Source organism: Vombatus ursinus, unplaced genomic scaffold, assembly GCF_900497805.2.
Source record: "Vombatus ursinus unplaced genomic scaffold, bare-nosed wombat genome assembly UNPS02014774.1, whole genome shotgun sequence".
Classification (NCBI taxonomy): Eukaryota; Metazoa; Chordata; class Mammalia; order Diprotodontia; family Vombatidae; genus Vombatus; species Vombatus ursinus.
The window spans coordinates 19,157,547-19,179,107 of NW_020954552.1; the positions used below are offsets into that span (position 1 = coordinate 19,157,547).

Consider the following 21,561-nt stretch of genomic DNA (forward strand, 5'->3'; position numbering starts at 1 on the left):
ATAGGACCTGAGGGTAGGAATGAGATGCTATACAGGCCTTTTCATTGCAGAAATATATGTAGCTACGAAGACCAAACTGGGTTTTTGAACAAGTCTTTATTTGCTTAAATTAACAAAATACAGGCTGTGTGTTACTTTCAGGTAAAACTGCTTTAGCAGTGAAGCAGAAAATTAACTTAGGTTACTGTACACTTGGCCTCTTTCTTTTAAATAGCAAACTGGCATTCTGCACATCAATATTTGGTGCTGCATTTTCCAAATGTGTTATGAATGTTAGCTCTGTTATGTTCTATTCTCGCTCAGCAAAGATTGTCATTCCAAACATCATGTTAATATCTTATTAAATACCTGCTTAGCTTAATACAGTATGTGCAAAGCGCTTTCTCCCATCTGTAGACACATACACTTAGACCTCTTACATCCAAGGGTCAGTGCCACTGTGGAGGATGCAGCTGGTGACATATTGAGCTTCAGTTTCATGGCTGGGGGAGGGGAAGAGAGGAATTGAAGGAGAGAAGTAAGGTTGATAAAAGGGATGAATGACAGATATGTCATTCACTTGATTTCATATTTAATCCCAACTATGTAACAGGGATGGGAAGTTTATACTAATGACTTACCTTTAGAATGTTATTTGGTAATGTTAATATGTTGGCATGCTCCTTGAAGCCCAAAGTGGAAAGTCTGGAGCAGTAGCATCAAACTCAGGGGCTACTAGGCGGCACAGTAGATACAGTGCTAGTCCGGGGGTCAGGAAGACCTGAGTTCAAATCTGGTCTCAGACTGGAAATATTCAACAAAACATTTAGTTACTGGCTGTGTGACCCTGGGCAAGTCACTTAATTTTTGTTTGCCTCGGTTTTCTCATCTGTAAAATGAGGATAAAAATAGCACCTATTTCCCAGGGTTGTTGTGAAGATCAAATGAGATAAATGTAAAGCGCTCAGCACAATGCCTGGCACATAGGAAGCATTACATATTATTATTAAATAGAAACGAAGCCACCAAACTGCACATGAGAAATCTGCAGGTGGCATATTTATTTAGAAAACCACTTAATAGCATTATCTATGTTCCATTGTATTTTTATTCATTTTGTTAAATATTTCTCAGTCATATTTTAATCTGATTCCTCCTGCCCAGGCTCCATGTTTGACATCTCTGCTCCAGAGCATTTATCATCTAAAATGATTTCTGAGAATTGATGTCAAATTCTCTAAATAGGGATTTAAATCTGATTAGATTCCTTTGGTTCTTAAGAAATGCTTTTCTTGATGAATTCTTTTTCATGATGAAATGAAAAAATGCTTTTCTTGATAAACTCAGAATGATTTTCATTCTGATGTTGGGTGGCCCATTGGAGTGAGATGGCCAACACAGACATGGCATACCAAATGCCAGGGGAAAAAAGCATTATATTCCAGGACACTCTGAGGCACCTATATCATGGACATGACTTCATGTGCAGCCTGTGGTGGTCCAAAATCTAACCTTATTTTTATTTTAAATTAATTTAAATTTTGTCATCACATTGAAGCCTTAGATCAGACACTAAATCATTGGCAAAAATGAACACAGCCCACAATTTACTTGATTTCCATTACTGAGTTTTAACAGCTACTTCTAGACCATGCTCTGTTCATATAAATATTAGTTTAACCATCAATAATCACTTCCAATAATCACTGTGTTGGTTGGAAACATTTACTAGGCCTTTATCACACTTCTGCCAAGGATTTTTCAAAGGTAATATTTTTAAAGGAACCACTAAGTTTGTTGTCCTACTTCCAAACTCCAAAGCATTTTAAATGAAAACATGGGGAGGGGCATTCACATGGAAATTGGATGCTCACTTAAGCTCAGTCACTGTCAGGCTTTTAGATTCAACTTTATAATTGGTGCCATGGGGACCACACTAGGGATGTGCTTAAGGGTCAAGTTTATGACATCTTTTTATCAAAGTCATTTAGCCTGTGCCCAATGCCCTTATATTCCAGATTTCTGTAGCTGTCACTCTCTAGCAGGTTGGAAATCATGGGAAGGCATTTTTGTTCTGACACTGATACCAGTGAATTGGTTGACCTGGTCAACAAACTTGTGACCCGAAGGAAGGGAAGGGGAGGAAATGAAATATTACCTAGACTAGTTAGACCAATCAGAACCAGGTTCTGCTTCCTGGCTCATGGAAAAATTTGCCTTTTCAGGGGCTGGGCTTTTGTTATAAAAGTGGTTTATTATACTCTGTACTTCTACCAGATTTCTATTCTCTATGACCATGGAATTTGCCTCAGGAATTAGAAGAGGAAGGCAGCCTACAGGGATGATTTTATGGCAATATACTATGGCTGGCTCCTGGCATGATGAGCTGAAGATAACCGGGTTCACTGAATTTTACAAATCTGCCACAGGAAATCCTACTCAAAGGCATGTTGCCATCATGAGAAGAAAACACCTCTAGTTCAATTGCTTGGATTATTCCTTTTGGTGAAGAGTTTTCAAAATGACGTGTCATCTCAATACCATTCTTTGTGTTTTAGAATCATCGCCTCTTCACTTAGGAATAATCAGTGAGATGAGTTATTGAGCAACAGGAATCCCAAAGATGGTGATGTGGAAGACAGAAGAATACTGGACCCCTATCTTAGTATTTGAATGTACAAGGCACTTGTTTAGATGTGGAAAATGCCCTGGCATCACAGAACCCTGAGCCAAACTCTTGGGAGATTAGCAAAAAAGAAATACATTTTTCAAGTATTTGGCATTAACTTAAAAAGGTAACTGCAATGAAGGTGTCTTGAGGTCATCATATTTGCCTAGAGGCTTCTAGTGAATTTGTAGGCATAGTGTCCAGTTAGAAATCATCAGCCTTATTAAGGTGGATCTTGCATTTTTTTCAAAACAATTAAATAAAAGACACCACAAGCATCCTCTTATACAAAAGATGTGTATGTAATGCACACACCTCTACATGTATATCAATATATAGATGTGTCATGTATGTACATATTTTATCAATGATTAAAGCAAAGTAGAGACGTAAGTTGGAAATTTGTGACTTTCTTGATGAAAATGAACCCAATCAGTCATGCCGATGACTTGGCTCTTTAGAAGTCAGGGGGCAAATATTTGTTGTCCTATAGGGCGAGGGCTCCAAAGACAGGCGAATAATGCTATATTTCATTTACGTTAAAGCTTCTGGTCACTGCTATAAAATCTCCAAAAGTCAGAGCATAAATTTCAAGGGAGGACATGTTTCCCAGCTCCAGGCCTGAGATGACTGAAGAGTGAATAAATTGCTGCTTCCTCAGCAAAATGCACCCCCGCCCCCCCCCCCCACACACACTGCTTTTGTTGGTGGGTAAATTTCTCAAGAGCCTCTGATCACAGGACCGAATGTTAGAAGGGACTTTAGAGATCATCCAGTGTAACCCCCTCAATTTTACTGATGAGAAAAGTAAGACCCAGAAAGGGAAAGAGACTTTTCTAGGGTTACCCAGGTACCAAGTGAGCAAGGCTGGGAGTAGAACCTAGGATTGTTGGACTCCATAGATGGTGCTTTTTCCTGCTGTTCACATTGCATGTTAGGCTAGAGATCTAGAACACAAGGCATATTACCAGAACAGCATCAAGATTTTGTCTCTAGTCTTTCCCCAACAGAAAGCAGCTGGGGCAGGACATTAGTATATATAGTTAGGAACTTAGTATCTTGTTTTTTGTTTTTTTCCTCAATCCATCTTCACAGACACTTGACAGCATAGAAAGTCTTATCTTAGATCTCATCTCACCCTTCCAGGGACATCTTGGGAACATGCAAATCCCAGGTCTAACTCTTGAGCTACTGGAGTCATTTCTAGTATGTATGGAAAGTTTCTTTTTTAAAAAAATTATTAAATGCTATTGTCATATATGCACTTAATGATATTTTAGTCTATTTGGAAAAAAATATTTTCTTGAGATCTACCATGTCTATTTGTTACTAAATCATCATTAGTAAGTTAATACCTGAAGAACCTTTGCTATTTGGCAACTAGAAAGAAAAGGTATGAGTGTGATGCATATGGGCAGTATCAGAAAGAGGAAAACAAAATCCCTGTAATCAACTGAGAGTCCACTTGCAATTAAATATCCAAAGGAATATTACATATAGTAGGGACTGTAATAACACCGGAGGGAAGATTCCAAACTATGCTATTGACATTAAAGGGCCAACAGACCACCTGCAAGACATTTACTTTGCCTTAAATTGTTCTTACTGATTTGGTCCAATCTTCTTTAAGGAGCTGCCCAAATGGGTAGTCCCCAGCAAATTATAGCTCCTACTGAAAGCTGCATGTGAGCCGCCGGGTTCTCATTTTCCAAAGGTAATTTCAAAGCTGTCCATTTAGATACCTAAAAGCATCGTTTGTTTTTCCATTTTCCTCTCCAGTAATTCTTTTAAACTCTCATTCCTGTGCTTAAAGTAAAGATAATCAGAAAAAGAAGGCTCAAGCCTGCCATTCTGAAAAGCCCTGAAGCTGCAGAGCTCATCTTTGCATGCGAAGTCTCTCTCGTGGCCTCCTTTGGCACCGACGCCGTCTTTCCCTTTCTCTTCCAAGGCTTTGTTCAGAGTGCCTTCCTTCTCACCGTAGGACTCTGGCAGAGTTTTCATCACTTGCTCAGTTTTTCTAGACAGGTCCTGGGGCGTGTACAGTGGCTTGTTCTGCTGGTACAGACCAGGGCTGTACTGCTCAGGCTCATAGCACGTGTCCTCCTCCTCCTCTTCTGGGCAAGAGCTGCCCTTGGCACTCTCTCCATCAGAGTGAAAGGGGGTACCCTTCTCCCGAGGTTTCTGTGAAAGGTCAAAAGGTTCTTCTTGTTCCAAGCTCCTCAACACCCCTACCGTCTGGGAGAGGGCCATCCTTCCTCTTCCAAAACCTAATGAAAACAAGAAGGAATTGAAGTGTAATGTAACTCACCTGGCAGAAAGAGCAGCTGAAAAATAGGGCATTCTGAAGAGTAATTACAATGACTGAGCTGGGCCTCAGAGAAGGGATAAATAAATGTGTCTTCCTTTCTTTCAGAGGTGGGAGGTCTATGGGTGTGGAACATTGCATATACTACCAGACTCTTGTTTAATTTTGCTGAACTTCTTCTTTGTTACAAGGGATGTAGGGCAGGGAAGAAGGATATATTTGAAAATGAAGAGGATTAAGAGACAAAAGATATTAAATAAAAATTTAAAAAAGAAATTGGGGCATTCTTTCTGATGCCAAGTTGGAATTATTTTGGCTTTTTGAAAACGTGAAAAAGGGAAAAACGATCTGATCTGACCTTCTGTCGGAGAGACTGGACTAAGGCACAGAATAGCCAGCCTCTCCCAGGGTTATAGATTGAGAGCTAGACAGGCATTCAAAGATCATCTAATCTTAACCCTCTATAAGAGGTGAAGGAAATGATGTCCAGCTCAAGATTGCATGGGTAAAGTAGTAAATTCTGAATTCTACTTAGGCCTCAGAGTCACCTAAGGAGACACATGTTACCTGACCAAATGTTTTTCCTTGCCAGTCAGTCCCAATGCCTCAAGGTAAGAGTCTTTTGGATTTCTGTGCTTTTTAATTAGGGGTAAGACACCAGCTAGCTAAAACATTATAGCATAGATACTATTTAGCCAAGAGCATGAAGGAGAGAGAATGGAACACAGAGTCAAGTAGAGTCTGCTGGGGAAGAGAGAATACAAAATGTTGTCTTGACCTGATAGAATGCCATTGGAAGCGAAGGAGTTATTTGCTGGAGTTTTAGGTGGAGCATTGAATGGAGTGTAAAAATGTCCACTAGGAATAGAGTGTTAAAGGGGAAGTGGAGAAATGTTGCCTATGTTTCAATTCTTTCAAAGTTCCATCAGACCTCCCTGGTCACACCCTTGCCCTGTCAGAGCTACAATGAGGGGCGTTTTCATCTGAGTTTTAATTTAATTTAATCATCTGAGCTTTGGAAAGAGTGGGGACATGCCATCACCTTTTACAGACAAGAACACTGAAATACGTGAAATCCCTTAAGAATAAATTGACAAAGCCAGTGCAAAACTGACATTCTTTATTTCTCTAGAAGTAAGAGCAAGCCAAGCTATTTCATGCCACTTTATGTTGGAACATAAACTTTGAGTGAATTATTATTATTAAATTATACTTTCAGAAGGTGAGCAGTAAATCTGCTCCCAGTTACTATGGTTGGCTCTCTCATGTCTCTTTCTAAAGATAAATAGCTGTTGTGACTAGAAATGCAAACTTTTTGAAAACACTGAAGTTATGGGGGAAAACATCTTTTTGTTGTCATTTTTTTCCATTAAATATAACACCTATTTCAAAAGCCTCTTATAGTAAGGCTCTAGTTAACTCTTACTGTAATTTTAAGAGCCAAATGGAATGTTTAGGATTTGGGAATTGAGGCTGGCGGTTTTTGAGAACCTGAGAAGAAAAAGTTAGTGTAGATGATTGAAGAGAAACCATGGAGAAGACAAACAGAAAGAGGATGTGGAAAACTTCTTCCCAGGGAAAAATGTTAACTAATTTTATGAAGAAGCATTATAACAATGTTAAGAGAAGTAAATCTGGACAGAATTAAGAGTGATAGCTTAAAAGAAGCTGAAGATGTTTTTTCTATCAGGGTTGGAGAAGACAGAAAGATACATATTCTTTATGAAACAATTGTAATCTTTATCTTGTAAAGAGGATGAAAAGGAATTGCACGTAAAGACTATTTGTTATATTGGAGGAAGTAAATGGTGTGGTACTGTGTTTTTAGAAATGAAGCTGTCTGTAGTTACAGGGTGGTTTGAGGTGATGCTGGCTGTGATCTTTCTCAGAGTTAAACTACTGTAAACAGTAATTTATATTTTTGTTATTACTTATTTGATTGTAAATAAATTGAATGCTGTATTCAGTAACTTTAATATCTATTTAATCCTAGGAAACTAGTAGTGTTATTATATAGAGAAATATAAGTACTTATGAAAAAGAAGGTATTTCTGATTTATTAAATAAATATTACTTGATGAACTGAGGTGGGGGCTCAGAGCATAACTGATCAAGAGACGTGTTGAAATTTTACTAATTAATAAAGGAATATCCAAACATATAGTTGCCTGGATTACACTAGAGCTCAGGATGATAAGATTAAACGTGAGACTAAGGCTGAAGGGTGATCTACAAGTGAGGTTAGAAGTCTATGTTAGATCATATATTTAAAGTTGGAATGGATTTAGGGCTGTTAACATGGTGGGGGGAAGGTCCTTCCTGGTAGCTCTACTGCATCTTAAAAATTGAAATTTGGAGAATTAAAATATGACACATTCTTACCTCTTGAATTTTTCTAATTGTTTTTCCATGGGCTTTTAGACTCATGCCAAAAGTTATTCCTTCTATTTCTAAGAACCTATTTATGGATGACAAATTCCTAGTCCCTACTATCTGCCAGGGAGTCAGGTTTGACATCAATTGATCCATAATGTGTTTTAACGACTATGAGTTGACAAAATTGTTTGGTGTGACTGTGATTTGAATACATAGAGGGTTATATAGCAGGAAAAGAAAGTCCTAGGTGAAGTTTTCCTTTCTCTAATAGAAAAGGCTCCTGGAGCTTACCTGAAGAACAGATAGATTCCTTGTAGTCCTATGGATATACAGAATCATGGAAGTAAACACTTCAGAATCATAGCTATGAAACTGGAGATTTGGGAGGCAAGAGAGTCAAGAACTTCCCTTTAGATCTGTTGAAGACTTAACAATGGAGATGGGCTCATTCTATGAATGGGTAAGATCCATCTTGCCCAAAAATAAAGAAAAATCTCTTCTTGGGTATGTTTATTTACAAAAATGGGTCAAGGAGACCCATCCAAAAACGGGAATCAGCTCTTTCCTGGCCCATGTGGCAGAGGATGGAAGAAGTAAACTTTAAAGACTTTTTTCTTTTGATAAAATGTTATATTTTATTTTAGCATTGGTAGGGGAAAGGAGGAGGGTAGAAGAGAATATTGGTTTTGTATGTTCATTTTTCCCCCTTTTGTAGGCATAGGCTTTTTTTTTTCTTATTTGGGTGCATGGCATGGAGAATGATGGAGAGGGAAATGAAGAGGATGTGGTCCACTTGTTACTGATTCAGTTGGCAGGTGAGGCTAGTTTGCGAGGATTATTTTTGAATCAATATTCATTAGTGATACTGATCTTTAGTGTTTTTTCTTTCCTTTATCCTTTATTGGTTCAGGTATTAGGGCTATACTTGTCTTATAAAAGGAGTTTGGTAGAATATTTTATTTTTCATGAAGGATAATTTAGATCTAATTTTTAAAAGGAGAGAGTTTATTTTTATTCCTGAAGTGCCCTAACTGAAAACCAACCCCTCTCTACTTTCCAGTGTCCTTAAATCCCTAGCTGGAGATGTGACAGAAAAAAAAAGTTTGTGTTTTGTTCCTTCACTTTATATCAGGAAAGTAACAGAGAAGTGGGGATATAGCGGAGACCGAATGGAGATAAAATCTATCCAGAAATAGGCTTTAGTGCAGAATGTTTATATCAAAGGCCCTGGGCTCAAGTCCCAACTCTGCCACTTACTACCTACATGACCTTGTATCAGGTCTTTTAAACCTTTCTGGGGCTTCATTTCTTAATTGTTAAATGAAGGAGTTGACTTAGATTTTTTCCAAAGTTTCTATCAGTTTTAAATCCTATAAAACCAAGTCAGTATTTACCTCATTCTTCTTCCTTTCTTTCCTTCCACTCCTCTCCCCACTTCCCCAGTCAGATATAGTTTGACTGTAATCCAAATTGTACTGGCAATTGAACAAACACCAACCCATGGCACTTTCACGATTAGATTTAATGTGCAATTCTTAAGCAGGTTTAATAAACTCATTACAGGGGGGCAGCTAGGTGGTAAAGTGTATAGAGCAATGGCCCTGGAGTCAGGAGGACCTGAGTTCAAATCCAGCCTCAGACACTTGACACTTACTAGCTATGTGACTCTGGGCTAGTCACTTAACCCCAATTGTCTCAACCAAGAAAAAAACAAAAACAACTCATTGGAGTTTGGGGCCCTCCACCAAAGGAAATAGCAGAACACTACAAAGTTTTACCAAAAAATCTCAGGAGATTATCTTTTCAGCTCAGTCCCTAAAACCATCTGCCCTCGTCTCTTCCCCTAGCTCTTAAATCAATTAAAGCCCTCTTTTTTTGTGTCTTGTGAGACATGTTCCTAATTTTCATTTCAGACTCCATTTTCATTTACCATTTTCTGATACTCACATGTTAGCTTCCTCACTTTGCTCTTTCCCCAAAATAAAACCCCACTTTTGACCCAAGGTCATAAGGTCATAGATCTCAAGGACCTTAGAGTTCATCTACTTCAACCTCATTTTACAAAGGAGGAAATCAATTTAACCCAGAGAGGGCAGATTACTTGCCCAAGGTTACCTAGCTAGTAAATGGCATATGGGGGAATTTGAATTGAGATCCTGTGACTCCAGGTTCAATGTCCTTTTCACTGCCTCCCCATGGAGAAAGTCTCTTAAAAGAAAACCTCAATGTGCTCTGGATTCCAACTCAGTCACGGGAGTCAGAAAAGTCGCCAAGCAGCAGTGGTGGGGGCAGCGGCTCACCTTGGGAGTGAAATCCTCTTTCCATGACTCCGTGTTTGACCTTCATGTGACGGGTCAGATTCCCTTTCAAGGTGAACTTGCTGGGGCAGTAGAGGCACTTGAAGGGTTTGCTGTCTGAGTGCAGATGCATATGGCCCATGAGATTATGCATTCGGTTAAACTCCTTCCCACACAGCTGTTGGAAACAAGAAGAGAAAAAGTGCATACAAGTTATTCAAGAGGGCCCCAGATGAGGAAAGCATCCCGAGCTGAATGTATGCAGTATTGGGGGCCCCATATAAGGATGTGTTGCAGCCCCTACTGCTGCTGATTTGTTTTGAATCTTTCAACTCTGAACTGCTTCCAAGGAAAACGGTATTGTGGAAGTCCAGGGTGGGGTCAGATTCTGCCCACCTTCAGAGATGGAGCAGATGGAGGCACTGGGGTCATATGCTCTTGGGTCATTAGGTTTTGTTTTGTTTGGAGGTGGGAGGCCAGGTTAACCATATGGTAAAAATCAAAGGACATCTAAATATCTTTCTGAATCAACAGCAATCTTTGGAAAAGAAGTAATTATGACTCAGGAAGTTCCAACTTGGGCTATTGTTTCACTTTCAAAAATTGCAGGTGTTATAGGCAAGCAAAGCCAGTCTTCCCGATTTTTCAATCCAACGCTTAATCAGGATCAGTACTAAATTTTAAAATGGAGAGAGACCAAAGAATGCCTGAATGAACAGGCAACTCTTTTCTTTGATTACATATTGGAAATGCTAGGATTATCACCCCCAAATTGCCAAACATCCACACATACCACTATCAGGACTTATCTTTCTGTCTCATCTTTTTCTTTTCACTCCAACTGATCAGTGAATTTGGACACAGAAGACCCGGGTTCCAATCCTAGTAACCCTGAAACCTAGGACCCATCACTTTATCTCTCTGGCCTTCAGTTTCCTTATTTGTAGGATGATGGTATTGAACTAGATCAGTGATGTCAAACTCAAATAGAAATGGGGGCCACTGTACATGAGGATCCCTGACACCTCATATTGACTTAGAAAACCACATAACATTATCTACATTCTATTGTATTTTTATTTATTTTGTTAAATATTTAACAATTACATTTTAATCTGATTCAGGCATACCCCATTGGTTAGGGGGCTGACTGCAAGTTATCACCTCTGGACTAAATGACCTCTAAGATCCATTTCATGTCTAAATCCTAAGTTACTCTAATTGAGTATAAGTGGGTAATAATTTGGAAAGACTTCTTGAAGGTACTGTTTCCTAGCTGTAGACTCCCGTGTCCAACAAATTTGGCTACATGGTGGCTGCCCAATAAAAACCTACTGAGTTGACTATCAGACTCTGCCACTGCTATAACAAGACTCCCCTTAACTCAGAATTCAATTTTCATTTTAGCTTCTGGACCAGCATATTCTGAAAGATAGAGAGGGGTCGGACAATGGCGCAGAGCTTTCCAGTGACCAATTCTAACTTGGAGAACAGACACATGTGCCTCCTGGGGTTAACAACAATGAAAACATTCATGAATTATCTTCAGTTTCTACTTCAAACAAAAAGCTTTGTTGTTGTTTTTTCTTTAGTTAAAAGGCTGTCCCTTGACTTCAGACTACAATGGTAATTAGTAAATAAAAGTATAATCTTTTTTTTTGTACCAGGAAGTCAAGCTCAGTCAACACTTTCTTATGAAATGCCTGGGACTAAGGGATAAAACACCATTTAAATAATGAATGACTTCACTTTTGGAGTTAAAGTAGAAACGAAAAGATATCATAGATTTGCTAACTTTTGTCTCCACCTTCAAAGCCTTCTATACTCCAACTATCTTTCCAGGATAATTACACATTATTCTCCCTCATGTTAAAGGGGGCCAGTCAAACTGGTCAACTTGCTATGGTCCACACAGGACATTCCATCTCCCGCTGTACCTTTGTATAAGCTGTGCACTATGCCTGGAATGCACTCTCATCACTTGCCTCTTTGGGATTCCTACTTCCCTTTAAGGCTACTGAGGCTTAAGAGCCATTTCTTACATGAAGCCTCTTCTGATTCCCCCAATTATTAGTGCCTCCTCCCCCAATCATTATGTATATATTTTGTATTGATTTATCAGTGTATATATTATATTTCTCCTTCCCCTGACCCATGGAAAGGATTTTTGTTTCTGTCTTTGAACATCCAGCGCCATGCACAACACGCTGGCACAGATAGGCGATTAATGTTTGTTGAATGAATAGATGTCGCAACCTAGATACGAAAGTTGGCCTGTTTGCAGACTAGCATGCCTATCTGCTTACTGGCACTGTCAGCCCTGTCAAAATGAGGGAAAAGTTTTAAAGCTATTCAAAACTTGGAGAATAATGGGATCATCAATTTACAACTAAAAAGGACCTCAAATGCCAGATAGTCCAACCCCCAAGGAAGGGACAACACTTTCAATGAAACTATTGGGACCCAAAATGGTCATGGCAGACTCGAACAACGGTCTTAATTTGATAAGTTGAAATTTAATAGGGATAAACATAAAATCTTGACACCTAGTTTCAAAAACTCAAATGTATAAGGGCAGGATAGGGGAATGTGGTTAAGCAGAGTCCACATCACAAAGAAGTATGGGGTTAATTGGACTGCAATATCGAAATCAGCCCAAAGCATGACTGATGCTATTTTTAAAAAGCTAATTTGATCTTCGGTTACATTAATAGAAATGCAGCAAGAGAAAGGAAAACCCCCACTCTACTTTGTTCTGGTCAGAACATAGGAGGAGGACTATATTCAATTCCAGGTGCCACATTTTTAGGAAAGATTTGGGGAGCAAGAGCCTATGGAGAGGACGATGACCAGAAGGACAAAGGGTCACGATTGCATATTGTATAAGGATCATTTAAGTTTTTTGGACAGTCGGGGGAAGTCTCTACCTTTCTCACAGAGTCACGTTTTTAAATATTTTAAGGAAATGTTCAGTTTTCAGTTAAAGGCTAATGAAAATAAAGATGTTATTTTTTCACCACCCAAATTCAAGGACTCCTGAGATCTAACCATGGACTCACGGTGAAGAACTTCTGACATTAAGGTTAGGGAGGTGGGGAGATTTGGCCCAGAGAAGACTTGTAGCGGGGGGAGGAGGAAATGACAGCTATCCCATGGAAGAGAGATTATATTTTTGTTGTTGTTCAGTTGTTTCAATGCTGTCCGACTCTTCATGACCCCCTTTGGGGTTTTCTTGGCAAAGATACTGGAATGGCTTGCCATTTCCTTTTCTCACTCATTTTACAGATGAAGAAACTGAGGCAAACAAGGTTAAGTGACTTATCCAGGGTCATACACCTAGTGTCTGAGGCCAGATTTGAACTCAATGATTAGTCTTCCTGATTCCAAGCCCAGTGCTCTATCTACTGTGCCACCTAGCTGACCCTGATTATATTTTTTACTAGAGGTAGCTAGATGGGATAGTGAATAGAGCACTGGACTAGGAGTCAGGAAGACTTGAATTCAAATACAGCAGAAGACATTTACTAGCTGTGTGACCCCTGGGCAAGTCTTTTAATCACTATCTGCCTCAATTTCCTCATCTGTAAAATTGGGATAATAATAGTACATACCTCCCAGAGTTGTCGTGAGGATTAAATGAAATGTTTGCTTTGCAAACATTAAAGCCCTATATAAATGCTTCTTCTTGTTATTATTAATATTTTTATATCCTCCCTTCCCAAAGAATCAGGAGTAATTAGAGAGTAGAGGGGAAGAATTGCAAAAAGGTACATTTCAGTTCAATAAAAGGAAAAACGAAAAAGCCCTGTCTTAACAAGGAAAACTACCAAAAAGCAGACTGGGCGGCCTCAAAGGGGAATGAGTTCCCCCAGCAATGGAGCTCATTAGTCAGAGGCCAGATGCTTGTAGAGGGCTACTGAGGTATGGGTTAGACTCAGTGGCCTTTGAGATACCTTCTAGCTCTGAGATTCTAATTGATTTTTATTCTGGCAAGCACTGAAATGTCAATACACTTAGAAAAGGGTAAATCTGTGATCCAAACCTGAAGTTAACTGTGTGGGTGGGCACAGAAACAGTAAATACAATGAACAAAGGTATTTATGAGATAGTCATTCTCTGACAACATGATTTGGATGAGCTGGAGAAACTGAGAAACATTGGAAAACTAATTTCTGTTTGAGGGGAGTAGGATATTCTGATTTTCTGTCATCTGAGTCAAAAATCTTAATGGTTTTTAAATGACCATAAATTTTTCTACAAATTGGGTAGAGCTATTGGCATGTTTTCAAACAGGCATATATACTATTTGTTAGAAAAAGAGGGGCAGCTAGGTGGCACGGTGGATAGAGCTACTGCTTTGGAGTCAGAAGGACCTGAGTTCAAATGTGACCTCAGACACTTGATACTTACTAGCTGTGTGACCCTGGGCAAGTCACTTAACCCCAATTGCCTCACCAAAAAAAAAAAAAAGAAAAAAAGATTAAAATAAAAGATTAAAAAAAAAATAAGAAAATGACCAAATTTTAGACATGCTAGTGTAAAAGGAAAAGAAAAAATACAATGTGTTTTGCAAGTAAATGCCCTTGCAACCAAACCCCGACCAACATCTCCCACCCCATTCCATTTATTTTTTTAGGTATTATCTTTTTATGTGGATTTTGTTATGGAAAGTTGAAGTCAAAAGGGGGGGGTGGGTGGGTGGAGAGAGAGAGAGAGAGAGGGAGTCCAACCAGGACTGCTTGAAATCTCTCCAGCACCACTTTCATGAATTTGGCTATATTGTAGCTTGAGAAAGCAATAAGTTAATAAACTATCATAGATAATCTATATCTTTCTACCTCATATTTTGTGAATAGTAAGTCAGGGGAATGAAAAAAGCATTTTTATTGATTAGGAGTATCATTCCAGACTTAAATTTCAAATACAGACTTTTGGGAATCAGAAAAATTCATCTTTATGAGTTCAAATACAGCCTCAGACACGTAATAGCTGTGTGACCTTGGGCAAGTCACTTAAGCCTGTTTGCCTTAGTTTCCTCATCTATAAAAACTGAGCTGGAGAAAGAAATGGCAAACCACTCCAATATCTTTGCCAAAAAAAACCAACCAAACAAACCCTAAATGGAGTCACAAAGAGTCAGACACAACTGAAAAATGACTAAACAACTGCAACAAAACCTGAAACTTAGCACTTCCTGTGATGTCTCAGACCCTTCTAGCCCTGGTGTCCTATGCTTCTGTTAGTACGGGATTTGGCTGTTTATCAGAACACTGTCATGTAGAAGTTTTCTACTATTCCTTTAAAAAATTCTAGTGTACAAAAATAATAACTATTAATACAGAGACACATTAACTTGGACACATAGTTTGCAGCATAAATTACAAATGATTCCAGATAAGTCAAAGAGGTAGACATTTTTAAAAGTACATATTTTTAAAAAAATCCTCAAAGAAACCAATAGCATATCTGTGTTGGGAAGAGAAGATAGATTCATAGCTTTGAAGAAATAGAGGATGATATCAAAGACAAGATAGATGAGTTAATTTAAATTATTTATATATGCATATATATAATAATTTTTTAAAACCTTCTACACAACAAAATTCAATAAAACTAATATTAAAGGAAATTAATGGAATGGGAAAAAATGTGGCAAACGTGATAAAAACTCGCTATCCAAAATACATAAATATCTGATGCAAATATGAGGTCAGTACCCAGAGGACATCTGTAATGTAGTTGAAGGAAATGAAGATTTTATACACAAGGAAATACCCATAGTAATTTATCACATGGAAAAATACATGACCTCACTAGCAATGCGGTATAAGGAGACATGTTTCCAACACCAGAGGCTATGTGACTTGTCTAGGATCATCTAGTCATTAAGTATCAGGAGTAGTACTTGAACTCAGGTCTTCCTGACTGCAAGCTTGACTCTTTATTCACTATGCACATGCTGCCTCTCATCTCTATAAAATCACCAAAGAGAAATAAAAAGTCATGCCACAATATCGCTAGTACAAAGGGAGACATGCTCGTTTCCACTAACATTTTTGTCTGGAGATTAATCTCACAATATAAGCCATATAACTGCCCATTCTTTAACCCAATAATTCTACTTTGGGGAATAAATGTGAAGGCAATGGCTCCAAAGTTGGGAGGAGGGGGAATAATTTACACAAAGACGTTCATTGTTACACTATCTGCAATTGTGAAAAAAATGAAACAACTCTAAGGTTCAACCATAGGATTAGAACAAAGTAAACTAGGGGCTATTAACTGTGTATGATACTAGGCCACTACTTAAATCGTAAGAAAGGTTGTAGTGAATAACACTAGTGAAAGAACAGAACATAAGACAGTGTTTATGCAGTAACTATGACTCTATAAAAACATATGCACTATACCGACAGTGATCACAAGCAAAGTTCGAATGCTACAAACAGCTAGAACTGAATGTTCAGTAGACCTCACAGTAGTACACTAACCCCTCAATCCATGCAAATTAAGCTAGGTTTTAGTCCTTAAGAAATTACTGACAACATCTTCAAGACTTAATTGGACTAAAGGCTCTGGCTACTGACGTTGTTTCCTGGATAGTCAAAACAACCATCCCATTCAGTGTCTCTCTCTGAGGCTTGGCTGGCAGACTACCACAGACAACTCAGAGGCAGGGGAGCTTCACTCCGCAGAAATGAGCTCTTTCCTTGAGCGTGTTCATGTTGGACAGCTTTCCCTTGCTATGGCTAAGTGTGTCTTATTTTGTTGACTGTTGAATGACTCAGCAATTTCTCCTTTTGTTTCAGTATTAAACTACTTGGAGACTGGCCTGGGTCAAGCAACAGGCCTTTTCTTTTCTTTCATTTTTTTAAAAAGATTTTATTTATTAGAAATATTATAATATTTCTAGAATAGAAACAAAACAAGTCATGGTTAAATTAGCTAAATGCCAGTGTATCATCAACTAAAAATACTCCTAGAACTTGTCATATATTGAACAAAAATCCAACAAAAATATTATTCTATTGGTGCTGGCAGAAGGATAGACATTTTAAAAATTCATCTTGTATCTTAATTTTTTTTTTCCCAGCAAGACTCTTCCCTCCCTCCTTTTATGATAGGAGATGAAATAGCCATGCTCATGTTCACTCAATCACTTAGGCTCCTCTGCTGGACCGTGCTAAGTATTGTAATAATGTGTTAGCATCCAGGACATTCAGGCCCAATTTTGGGTCTGTTGATGGGCAGATTTTGTAACTCGCCAGGCACTTCTAGTTTTTTCAGTGCGCCTGAAATGAATGTGCAAACAAGTTGGAATGAATGACAGCTGACCAAAGTAGAGCTGGTAACCTAGGGAAGCCTGGATTATTGCTGTCAGGATAGCAAAGATGGGGTTGGTGCTTAGAGTGGAGCACTCCTTACAATTTTCAGGAAGCCTTCTCCAGCTGGATTGCTAAGGGAAACACTTAGAGTGTAGGTGCTTGGTTCTCTTGGGGTGAGAAACCTCAAATGGAGATGGCCAAATAATTTTGGGGAAAAGAACAAAGAACAGTTGAATTTCTAAGAGCTACAGTCCCCAAACCTGCAGCAAAATTCCCTGAGTGACTGACCCCAGTCATCACGCTTTCCACTCATCTCATTCTCTATCCCTCATCCCCAAGCCTGGTTCTGAAAATTTAAATTTTTTCTTCCTCATAGCATTGTGCTGTTCTTTGCAGTGTGGAATCAATCAGTGCACTTTAATGGAAATTCGTGAACCTACAACTGCAAGCATAAATTTCATCTGATTCACAGCAGACTTAATGAAATGGACTCTACCGTTCTTATTAGACCATATGCACCTGGAGCCCAGGAGCCATCTCTCATTTTTCTCCTGTGCTTCCTTCCCTACAGTGAAGATTGAGAAATGTTGAATGACTGCAGGGTACTTTTCATTAGGACAAAGAATTTTGTGTATAGAAGTACTGGAGTAGCTAGTTTGGTGCACTGGATAGAGCACCAGCCTTGGAGTCAGGAGGACCTGAGTTCAAATCAGGACGCAGATACTTACTAGCTGTGCGACACTGCGCAAGTCACTCTAACCCTGTTAGCCTCAGTTTCCTCCTCATCTGTAAAATGAGCTAGAGAAGGAAATGGCAAAACACTCCAGTATCTTTGCCAAGAAAACCCCAAATGTGATCCCGGAGAGTCTGAAACAACTCAACAGCAACACTAGAGCTACTACGGTATCTCAGGATTAGACATCTAGAGTTGGAAGAAACGTCAGAGGACATCTAGTCTAAATCTTTCATTTTACAGATGTGGGAACTGAGGCAGAGAGAGAAGTGGTTTGTCCTAGGTTGCCCAGGAAAGCCTCAGAGGCAGAATTCTAACTCAGGTCCAACCTTAACTCCAGAGTCAGTGCTCTTTCCACTTTACCAGGGGTGGAGATCCTGTAGCCTTGAGGCCACGTGTGGTCTTCTAGAGAAGTCCAAATTTTACAGAACAAATCCTTTTATTAAGGGAATTTGTTCTGTGAAGTTTGGATTCAGTCGAGGGCCACATGTGGCCTCAAGGCCACAGGATCCCCACCTCTGCACTATACCATAATATCAGGCAAACAGTAGGTGCTCTATATTTGCTGATTGATTGAACGCAATATTTGCATAAGAAACATTTGCTGATTGATAGGCATTGTTTTTAATTTATACCTTACAAAGGATCTCAGGAGGCATCTAGGCTCACTTCTACCTGAGAGTGAAAGTCCTGCCTGAGATCTCTGACCAGAGGGTTGTCGAGACTCTGCTTGGTAAGGACCAAATCTAGATACGCTTTCCTTTGATGCCCCCTGTGGCCAGCACACCTACAAGAGGCAAAGTAGTCATCTACCTATTGGACTGTCTATTAGAAGTAAGTTTTCCCCTATTTCTGGCAGGCAGCTTAGGCCAATACAAAAATGTAGCCTTTGAAAGGTAATCCAGGCCTTCATACCAAAGAGATCTCTGATCTTTGCATCCCTATGTACCTGGACTTCTTTTTTCTTAGTATTTCTCCCCAGCAGAGTTTAACATGTCTGGCATCCATTCCCCTTTCCCCTCACAACCACTATCCTAAATTCAGACCCTTCCTACCTCTCCTCTGGACTAGCTTCCTAATTGATCTTGATACCTCTGGCCTCCCCCTTCTCCAATCTGTGCCCTACCCAGCTGCCAAAGTGATTTTACTACAGTACAGATCTGATCATGCCTTTCCCTTACTCAACTACCTCCAGGAACTTTTTATTGTTTATTAGATTAAAAACAAACAAACAAACACACACACACATACACACACACACACAAAACCCAGTCCCTCTCATTTGGTATTCAAAGCCCTTCACAACTTGGCTCCAGCCTGCCTATCAAGGCATATTATATATCACTCCCCCCACACACTCTTTGGTTCCACCAAACTGGTCTTCTTGCTATTCCACTCCACCAACGTCTCTATGTCTTTGCAAAAGCTGTCCTGCCATGCCTGGAAGGCACTTTCTGCTTGAGTTCTCACCTCTTAGAATCCTAAGCTTCCTTCAAAGATCGCCTCCTACATGAGGCCTTTCCACCTTCCTTCCCTCTCTCAGCTTCCAGTGCCTGCCTATCAGAAATTAGAATTTGCTTATTTTATATAAATACATATTTATATAAATATATAATTGTATGCATTGTTTCCCCTGATAGAAGATAAGTTCCTTAAGGCAGGGACTCTTTCATCTCTGTTTTTATAACCACAGTACCTAGCAATTGACTAATTATTAATAAGTATCAAAAATGCTTATTAAGTGAATGATTCTGATCCCCCCCACTCAAAAAAGTTTCATAAAATGTAACTCTGTACAATCTGAAAAGTAAATCTCTTCAGTAGAAATGTAAAATCTAACTAGCTGTGTCTCTTGCTGTGTGTGAACAGCATCCCCCTATAACTATGGAGTCCCCTTAACACCTTTCTGTGCCCCTCTGGACCTTCCCAAAAAGCCCTTTGATCCTTCCTTCCATAGAAAGACTTGGCTCCTCTGCCTTTCCTGAATGACTGACTGTTCAAGCCTACTGCCCACAATGACAACGTGCTTTAAGATATCTGATGTCTGCTGGGCAATGATGCCTGTCACAGGGAGGAACCAGAAGAGACTCTTTTTCCTAACCATTAGTGATGAGGAGGCAGAAGATGATGGTGCCTGTTACTGAGAAAGTGCGGGGGTTGAGAGGTGAGCAGAAAGGAGAATAATAGCAGATGGGGAAGAGAGCATGAGCGTGGGAGGACCAGCAATGAAAATCCATTCAGTTGGGGGAAGTAGTCATGTGGGACAAACTTCTTTAGGATGAGTGAGGCTGAGAGGTGCAGGGCCCATGAATCACTAAATCATCTGCAGCCCAGGCCTGAGGAGATATTAAAATCAGGGTAGGTGTCATGATTGGGAGCAGGCTGCCTAATGGAGGACGGCCGGAGGTTTGCTTCCCACCTAGTCAAGCTAACTGCTCACTGTCCTTGGCTTGGACTCTCTGTCCCAAAAGGCAGGCTGCTTTGAACCTTAGTTTCTCCATCCACACACTCTCTGCTGACTTCTTTAAACGGGGTAGGATAATCAGGATATATCATAACAAATAGTTCTTCACAGCTCTAAAGCATTCTGGTGAACTGACCAGAGGGAATGAGCCACTAGGGTTAATGCTCTACAGGGCGGTTACAATGAAATCCCAAAGACGTGCAGAAAAGGAGGGTGGTGGTCAGCAAATACTGACCTAGAGAGGCTCTGTGCTGGTGCTGGGGTTGGGGGAGGGGAGAACATACAACCTTCCTGCGGGTGACAAAACATGGGATTCCTTATTCCTTGTAGATGACAGTCCTGGCTTTCCTATCAATTAACAAGCACACTACAGTGGAAAGAACGTTGGGTTTGGGGCCAAAGGTCTGGGGTTCAGATGATGGTTCTGACATTTAAATACCTATGTGGTACTGGGGTTCAGTTCCTCACCTGAAAAATAATGGGGTTGAATAAGATGTCCTCTAAGGTCCCTTCAGGGTCACTGGGTGGCACCATAGTGCACAGAGTGCTGGGCCTGGGTTTAGGAAGACTCCTCTTCCTGAGTTCAAATCTGACCTCAGACACTTACTAGCTGTGTGACTCTCAGCAAGGCACCTGTTTGCCTCAGTTTCCTCATCTGTCAAATGAGCCGGAGAAGGAAATGGCAAACCACTCCAGGATCTCTGCCAAGAAAGCCCCAAATAGGGTCACAGAGTTGGACGTGACTAAACAACAGCAAGGTCCCTTCCAGCTCAAAATCTATGATCTCATGAAGGGATCATTGCTGGGGCATTTTTTAAGTGCTTATTATGAGCCAGGCACACAGGACATGAGGACATGAGCCAAACATTGTTTACCCTCAGAGAGCTTCCATTTCAGTTAGAATCTGCTACAATCTGCAAGGATCTTTTGCCTCTTCTTCCAGAAAACATCCTTTGGATGAGTGTCAAATTTGGTTCACCTCCCAGTTACTCTCAATCTATCATCCCTCAGAGTGAAAGCCTGCCAGGATATTAGTTAGGTGCAAACCAGAAAAGCATGTGGGCATGCCTGGGGTTGGCCCAGGCAAGTGGTGGAAACTGGAGTTATCTCCTGGACTTCTAAGGGATCTAGTATGCTTCTCTCTTCAAAGAAGACTCTACTACATCTTCCCCTGGTAATGCATCCTGGTTCCAAGACAATAGCTGTATGACTGTGGGCAAGTCATTGAACTTCCTTGAGCTTTGGTCTCTTCATCATTAAAATGGGTATAAAAATATTCATGCTAATTAGATCACAGGATTCTAACCAGCACGTATTTTGTAAACCATATTATTTTATTATTGTATGTTGTCTACTATTTTGTTATTATTACTCTTACTAATCTCTTAGAGCCTTCATCATCAAGTTCTTCTGT

General features: G+C 39.8%; 1 protein-coding gene across 2 annotated transcripts in view; it reads right to left on the reverse strand.

Moving 5' to 3' along the window:
• Positions 1-3,331: 3,331 nt before the first annotated feature.
• Positions 3,332-21,561, reverse strand: part of ZNF366 (zinc finger protein 366) — a 108,325-nt gene continuing 90,095 nt past the window's right edge. For both annotated transcript variants that reach the window (XM_027864304.1, XM_027864303.1), the window contains 2 exons: positions 9,629-9,803; positions 3,332-4,914 (listed from right to left, as the gene is read on the reverse strand). In XM_027864304.1, coding sequence (XP_027720105.1) covers positions 4,382-4,914; positions 9,629-9,803 — 708 coding nt within the window. In that variant the 3' untranslated portion in view covers positions 3,332-4,381. The remainder of the gene's footprint in view (positions 4,915-9,628; positions 9,804-21,561) is intronic.